The sequence below is a fragment of the Marmota marmota genome, unplaced genomic scaffold, assembly GCF_001458135.2.
Source record: "Marmota marmota marmota unplaced genomic scaffold, marMar, whole genome shotgun sequence".
Classification (NCBI taxonomy): Eukaryota; Metazoa; Chordata; class Mammalia; order Rodentia; family Sciuridae; genus Marmota; species Marmota marmota.
Window position 1 is genome coordinate 5,037,665 of NW_026000079.1, and position 8,181 is coordinate 5,045,845.

General features: G+C 44.8%; 1 protein-coding gene across 2 annotated transcripts; it reads left to right on the forward strand.

Annotated features, from left to right (window-relative positions):
• The first annotated feature begins 2,880 nt into the window (after positions 1-2,880).
• Rptn (repetin) lies at positions 2,881-8,181 on the forward strand. 2 transcript variants are annotated; one of them, XM_048814834.1, is made up of 4 exons: positions 2,881-2,968; positions 4,215-4,366; positions 5,146-5,923; positions 6,140-8,181. In XM_048814834.1, the coding sequence occupies exons 2-4, from the start codon at positions 4,235-4,237 to the stop codon at positions 7,444-7,446; spliced, it is 2,217 nt and encodes a 738-aa protein (XP_048670791.1). In that variant the 5' UTR covers positions 2,881-2,968; positions 4,215-4,234; the 3' UTR covers positions 7,447-8,181. The 2 variants fall into 2 exon arrangements, with proteins under 2 accessions (XP_048670791.1, XP_015358149.1); XM_015502663.2 differs by having other exon boundaries at positions 5,146-8,181.

An 8,181-nucleotide genomic window follows, 5' to 3' on the forward strand; every position in this document is an offset into this window, starting at 1 on the left:
TCTCTCTCTCTCTCTCTCTCTCTCTCTCTCTCTCTCTCTCTCTCTCTCTCTCCACTGCAGCATCAGGCAAAGACAGCTGCCCATGAAACCAAAAGAAATAGTTGCTAGGGAGCCCTGGAACATACCAACATAAAGAAGCATTGCTGCTCTCTCTCATGACGCACACACCCCAAACAAACTGTCCACCAATTTCAAAGAAAGAACGTGGAGGACTCAAGGGAGAGTTTTAGACATTTTATTACTTACTCTTTGGTGGCAGCAGGCTGAGATGCCATGGAGGGGTGCCCCACACGTACAAGCAGGGGCACAGTATAGGGTAGACTGCATGCCCACTAAATCCGTGCAGGAGGATTCCCTTAGATGCTTTATGAGGACATTCCTTTACCTTGCCATCAGGTCACTCTGTTTGTATCCTCTCCTAAAGACTGGAGATAAGGAAAGTTGCCAGCTCCCTCTTCACATTTTTAGAGATCTTCTGGTCTCACTGCAAGCTTCCCTGGCCCTGATTATTGTTTAACCCAACACAGGATGGTATTGTCTTTAGCCCCTACCTGTCCCGCCTCCACACCCCTTATTTGCCTCTAGGATTAATCAAATCTTCACAAGAGAAATAAAGAAGAACACTAAGGAGAGATACAAAAGCATAAAGAGAATCTTCATGTGACCTAGTTCTCAAGATCTATAAGCAGATTTAAGCAAGTCCTGACCGGTACTGGAAGACTTCCAAGAACAGAGGACGTAGGCTCCTACAGGGAGCATAACCAGACTCTGAAAAGCAGAAATCCTGCTGAACGTCGGTCAGGAGGGGTGCGGAGCATTCGGTGCTATCAGGTGCCATGTAGAAATTACGTTCCCTCAGTATGCCACAGTCCTGCGGTTATCGAAACTCGAAGACTTTGAGTCACATTCTCTGCCCCTCATCTAATCTGCCCCCAAACCATCTTTTTTTTTTTTTTTCCCTCCTATCATCTATCCACCTCCCGAAAGTTTTGACCTGCTGAATCCAGGTCAAAGGACTCCTAACTGGTATCCCTATTCTGATATTCCTCTTTCCAATCTGTCTTATGCATCCCAGTCTAAGGTGACAAACTCGTCCCAGGCTTCCCAGAACTCTCCCAATTTTAACACTGAAAATCTCACATGCTGGGAAATCTCTTGGTCCCAGACAAACTGAGACAGCTGGCTACCTACTGTGGTCAGATTAAAATCTTCCCCCAACAATACCTGGATCAGGTCACTTTTCTGATCAAAATGGTCCCTGATTCACATTTCTCATTAAAATAAACCCTAGAGTCAGTCCCAGGTCTATACCAGAGAGTGTATAAGAAAGCAGATTGGGCTGGGGTTAGAAAACAAGTGTGCTAGGCCTGGCTTCTGTCACAGTCCTGGGGGGCCCTTGGAACATCACTCAGTCCTGGGGGCCCCTTGGAACATCACTCAGTCCAACTGAACTCAACTTCCTGATCTGTAAATAAGGAGTCAAAGACTAGATTTCCTTTTCAGCTCCAAAATCCTCTAACTCTACCTTTCTATGTATCCTCTCTCTTTGTTCAGACTTAGTTCATCCTAATTCAAACACACGTGTATTCTCACCCTTATGCCTTTGGTCCTTCCCTTCTCCCCACCCAGAATTTCTTTGCTTTCTTTTCTGCCTACCTGAAGCCCAAGCCCAGGCCATCAGAACACCACATGCACCTAGGTTTTCCAGTACTCAACACTGACCATGTCCCACCCCTGCTGTTCAATTTTTTTTTTTCAATGTGAAGCCTCATTATTCCAGGTGGATGAAAATCTTCCTGTACTTTTGTGATTCCTTTGCAGAATTCTGAACACATCATAAATAATGACAAGTGTCTTCTACTAATAACTGATTGGTTGATAGATATATAGGAAAGGTATAACCAGAGACCTAGATGTGAGACAAAAACCGAAATACAGATAACTCTAGAATTCTTTGTACCTTACACAAAACTCTGCAATGCAATAATCAATTTACCCCAAGAACATTTACTAAGAATCTGCACTTAAGACACTCTGCTGGCAAACACAGATGTAGAGACGAGGAATAACTGGAGACCTAGGTCTCTGACAGTGTCTACCTCACAGATACTACAAGCTTGCAACACGTCCCTCACCTCTAACATTTTAGTAAGACTTAAAAGTCTCAAGTGGTGGCCGTTTCACCATCATAATCCCCCATAACATGTCCCCAAATTGATCATGTATCTACTTCTCCCCTAGCTTATTAACATTGGGGCCGTTAAATGAAAAAAAAAAATAGCAATTCAAGGGCTGGGGCTGTAACTCAGTGTGCCTAGCATGTGTGAGGCACTGGGTTCAATTCTCAGCACCACATATAAATAAATAAAGATCCATTGACAACGAAACAATATTTTTTTAAAAAAATAGCAACTCAAAATAGATCAATATGGTAAAAACAAATATCTGCTTATTTGAAATAGAATAGTCTAAGATAAATCTCTTCCAGGAACTATATCTTGGCCAAACACATAAAACTTCCTAATCCTTGCTTTGACAGGTTTTCATCATGTAGCCAGGTAGATGCCCTTCTCTGTTATGATTTGACTGTTGCCTCCCGTTAGTCTTGACAACTGACATTTATTAAGGATGAACTCAGCGTGCACCTGTCTTTTGGGACCCCTACAGCATACATGTATGCACACTCCCCTAATTAAGTAGGGCTGAGACTTGAAGAGTGTCATCTTCTGCAATGACAAACAGGTTCATGAGCAACTGGGGGAAGTAAATAAATCAAACAGTTTACAGAGAGAGAGGTTAAGCTGGGTTGAGCTGGGTTGGACCCAGAGTGATTCAGGCTTTACCACAGAAGGGTGTCTCCTATGACGACCTAGTAGGACAATTAGAACCCCTTATAAATAAGTCGAGTTTGTGGGTCTCCAGTATCCTTCCTGACTTCTGAATCTTCTGCTCACTCCTCTTCAAGAAGGTAGGACATTCACGGGGGAGCAATGGCAGTATCTGCAGTGTTCTTGCTGTAATACGCTGGGCTGGGGAGGCCTGAGACTATTCCCTGTGGGTGATAGCCAGGGGTACCTTCCATTTCTGGGCTCTAAGAATATGATTATAGCTAGGGTGGCCTATATCTGAGCTTGTAAAATACATGGGCCATTACTTCAATATATACTAGGCATCCCAGAACTAAGGGTTAAGATTATTCATGGATAGCTAAGTCTCCCATAGTGGAGCATTTACCTTCTGTGCCTGTTAGGCAAGACCCAAGAGTTTGGGGTTCCTGAAGGTCAAGCCCCTGGACCATGGAGCCTTAACAATACTCAAGTGTCATTGCAACAAATCTCTACAAAGGACTCCGTTTGTCCCATTGCAATCACTATTTATTACTCATCCTCATAGGCTTCACTGTCTGCTGTTGGAAGTACAATGTGTTCTGCAGTCAGGGCTTTAGTTTTGAAGCCTGTAAACCCAGTAACTGGAAATTTTATACCACAATAGGAAATGTCATAGACCTACAGATCCCAAAAGACCCGACCTTCCAGCATAGCCCGTATGGACTTAACTGACAATGTATACTTCCTGTCGTCTATGCAGTGAATTTGGCTACGTACCCACTTGGTATTTTTATGTGTAACATATCTGAATTTACTGATTCCGTTTTATACACAGGTCCCCAGACGACTATTCAGGCCAGAAGCACTTGCTGTAATTTAGCCTTCCAGAGAGCTTACTTGGATCATTGAGAGAGACCCTTAGCCTTCCCCATTGCTTAATAAAAGTCCATTAGAAGACTGAGACCTGTTCGAGGGGGTCTAATTAGTGTCCCCTCCAGTATGCTAACTGTTGGTAGAAAATAATATTCTACTACGCTGCTTCGGGCCATGCCTCTATGGGCTTCCCGACTGCCTTCCTTTTTGTTCTGATGTGAAAGTTTAATCTTGCAAGTTCTGCCCAGGATACAGCATGTAAAGCACCTACCATACATTTTTTTTTGGTTTTTAGTAAGTTTTCTCTTTTCTAGAAGGAAAACCAATTTGTACCGCTTCTACCTTAGCACTTGATATTTGGAGCTTGACTCTGGGTATGGCTAAAAGGGGGCTCCATTATTTCTTAAGCTTCTTTTCCAAACCAAAAGCGGTTACATTCTCTCTGGAAATGGTATCCCCTGGTCTTTATCTCAAACACAGACAAAATCTTTTTTTTTTTTCTTTTTCTTTTAGGTTAACCTGCATTTTCCAAAATGGCTGAACTCCTGAACAGCATACTCAATGTGATCAAAGCTTTCCAGATGTATGCCAAAGAGAACTGCACTTCACTATCCAAGATGGAGTTGAAACAGCTGCTCTTAACTGAATTTGGAGACATCCTCCAGGTAAAATACATAGACACTTGGCCCCACAGAGTCAAGTGTGAATGATTCTGACGTTTGCAACCAGAGTTTAATGTTTTATTTCATTTTATTTCATGCTTCACCCTAGAACAAAAAGAATTCAGGCAGCTCCTTAGTAGTTTTCTCCCAGCAAACACCACACACACACACACACACACACGCACGCACACACCTCCCTCCTTGTGTCTGAGCTTGAGCTTGAATGACAGACAGAACAACTTCAAATTAATAAGCAATAACTAAAAGAAAGTCTGAGATTCATATTTTGATTTCTATATTTAATGCTGTCCATACATGTTCTCAAGTATTGTTTCATTCTTTCGGTAAAGATCATTGCATACCTACTCTATGCCAGCACAAGCCTAGTCACTAGGGATATGAACATGGATAAAATTAGCTTTCCTCCTTGCATGATCTTACAGTGTGGTGAGAAAGAAGTTGGTGAACAAACATTCAGGATATGGAACACTAAGGGATGTTAATGATTCTAATTAATTATTAATAGAACTGATTTTAAATAAGTCTTTCTACTCCCTAGAGTCATTTTCCTGCTAGTCCAGCAAGGGATGAGGTTCTGAGAACCAACTGATCATAGACTAGAACAAAGCCCAAGCTACTTCAGATTAATCCATTTGTCAATAAGCAAAAGCCCTTGCGTGAAATGAATGGATTAGGATATGAGCATTGATGTGCATCTCAGTATCCATAAGAGAATGTCTGATTTGGTTCTTTGTTGTTGTTGTTGTTTTATCTTCTCACAGAGACCAAATGACCCAAAGACTGTGGAAAACATACTGACCCTCTTGGACCAAGACTTAGATGGACAGGTTGATTTTCAAGAATACCTCTTGTTGGTGTTCCAGTTGGTCCAAGCCTGCCATCGAAAGCTAGGTAAGAAGTCATGTGGACACAGAGCCTCCCAGCAGGAAGAGGGGCAGGAAGTAACCCAAGACACAGGCAGACCACACAGGCAGAAGCCTGAGGGAGAGAGGCAGAACTCCTTCCACCGTCAGTCTGAGAGACAAAGTCAGGATGCCCAACACAATCAATCTGAGAGAAAAGATAGGGATTTCCATCACGGTCCAACTGAGAGACAGGGCCAGGACTTCAGCTATGATCAGTCAGAGAGACAAAATAGGGATTCGCACCATGGTCAGTCAGAGAGACAAGACAGGGATTCCTATCATGGCCAGTCAGATCAATATGAAAGACAAGGTCAGGATTCTGACTGTGGTCAAACACTGAGTCATGAGTCTAGCACTGGCCTGCCAAAAGAGCAAGAATACATTTTTGCTTGCAATCTATCTGAGAAACCAGTTCAGTATTCTCACTACGGTCAGTCTGAAAGGCATGAACAACAATCAAGCTGTGGCCAGTCTGGGAGACTCAGACAAGACTCTCACTCTAGCCAGAACAACCAACAGGAATCCGATTCTCAAAATGGACAATCTGGGGAGCTGACTGAGGAATCGAGCTACGGTCAGACAGACAGACAAGGACAGAGTTCTCACTATGGTCAGACAGACAGACAGGGTCAGGGTACCCACTATGGTCAGACAGAAAGACAAGGACAGAGTTCCCACTATGGTCAGACAGACAGACAGGGTCAAGGTTCCCACTATGGTCAGACAGACAGACAGGGACAGAGTTCTCACTATGGTCAGACAGACAGACAGGGTCAAGGTTCCCACTATGGTCAGACAGACAGACAAGGACAGGGGTCCCACTATGGTCAGACAGACAGACAGGGTCAAGGTTCTCACTATGGTCAGACAGACAGACAAGGACAGAGTTCTCACTATGGTCAGACAGACAGACAAGGACAGAGTTCTCACTATGGTCAGACAGACAGACAGGGTCAGAGTTCCCACTATGGTCAGACAGACAGACAGGGTCAGGGTTCTCACTATGGCCAGACAGACAGACAAGGACAGGGTTCCCACTATGGCCGGACAGACAGACAGGGTCAGGGTTCCCACTATGGCCAGACAGACAGACAGGGACAGGGTTCCCACTATGGCCAGACAGACAGACAGGGTCAGGGTTCCCACTATGGTCAGACTGACAGACAAGGACAGAGTTCTCACTATGGCCAGACAGACAGACAGGGTCAGGGTTCCCACTATGGTCAGACCGACAGACAAGGACAGAGTTCTCACTATGGCCAGACAGACAGACAGGGTCAAGGTTGCCACTATGGCCAGACAGACAGACAGGGTCAGGGTTCCCACTATGGCCAGTCACAGACTGGGGAAACTGAAACACTAGGACAAAATAGATGCTCCCAAGGGACTCAGGGAACAGGAAGAAGCTCAGATGGTGAACAGTCAGGAAAGTCAGGGAGAGGCAATCAACAGACTCCAGGACAGGAAATGAAGCAAAACCAGAGACAGGAGTTCCAGCCCAGGGAGGAGCAAAAGCAGAACTTGCAGCCTTGGAAGCCTGAGGCAGGCAGCCAACATCACCAACACAAACTCCTAGGGCAGATCCGGCAAGAAAGGCCATTTTGTCATGAAGGGCAATCAGGCAGGAGTGAGCAGAGCCACAGGCAGGTCCAGACCAGGCAAAGCCAGGACAAGGAGCAGAGCCACAAAGCAGAGGAAAAGCGCCATCAAAGCTGGGACAGACACAGCCGTGAGGGCCAGGAGGGCCCATGTGAGGCCCAGGACAGAAGAAGCCACGAAGAGGAAAAGCACCATCAGACAGAGGACAGACAGACCTCTGCAGATGAACAGAAGCGCCAGAGACAAAATAGACCAACTCACAAAGAGGATCAACACCACCAACAACAGGATAAACAGAACCATGAGAAGACAGACAGGTACAAGGGGTCCCCAGGTCAACAGTCCCAAGGACCCCAGCAAGGCTTTCCCAACAGAGAGAAATTCCACATGAACGAGGATGACCACAGCCAAAGCTCCCAAGGGGGACGATTCCATCCAACCCAAAGCCGTGGAAGGCTCCAGAAAAGTGAACAGGGTGGAGGTCACCCCACCAAGACTGCTAATGTCCCCAACCCCTTCTACGTCTACGTTCAAGAGCTGAAACGACATAACTACTAGGCTATGTGCGAAGTCAAAGAAGGCACCCCCATGAAGGTCATCTTTATTCTGTTGAAAAAGTTTATCTTCCTTTTATCTACCTGCATGGATGCTTTTGAGAACTAGGATTCACTTTTAAGGCATTTCAGGCTTTCAAGCAGCAATCCTAGGATTTTCTGGTTGGGTGAAATCTAAGTAGTAAATTGGGTGAAAGAATCAAATCTTAATTTTGATCAATCTAGGGATTTAAATCATTTCTTGGTTTGCTCTCTGAACAAGTGAGACTTGGTTGGATCACTGAAAGATAGAACACTTCTCCTTAAAGTTCAGAAACAGGAAAACTATGCCAAAGATTTACATTACAACTAAAGCGAAGAAACTTGGGCTTGGGTGGGCTTTGGCTCCGGTGCATAAAACATCAGAAACTGCAAGCATCGCAGTCTAGACTAGAATGAAACACCGTGAGAGGCTGCCAGGAGACCATCCAAAGTCACTGACATCCCCCACGCCCAGGCCCTACCCCTCACCAGAGGGAGTATCCATCAAGTGCCTGTCACAAGAACTGACTGAACCCATTCCAACTCAATGCCTTTCTAGTTTCCAATCACATAAAAATAGAAAGCATATGTCATCTGTTAGCAGATCCCCAAAGGCTATGGATCCCCATGATCCATAGCTTCCAAGTCCTGAAAACCCTTCCCAATAAAATCGATGTGCAGACCACAGACTTGTATTCAAATACTCAATAAACGATTG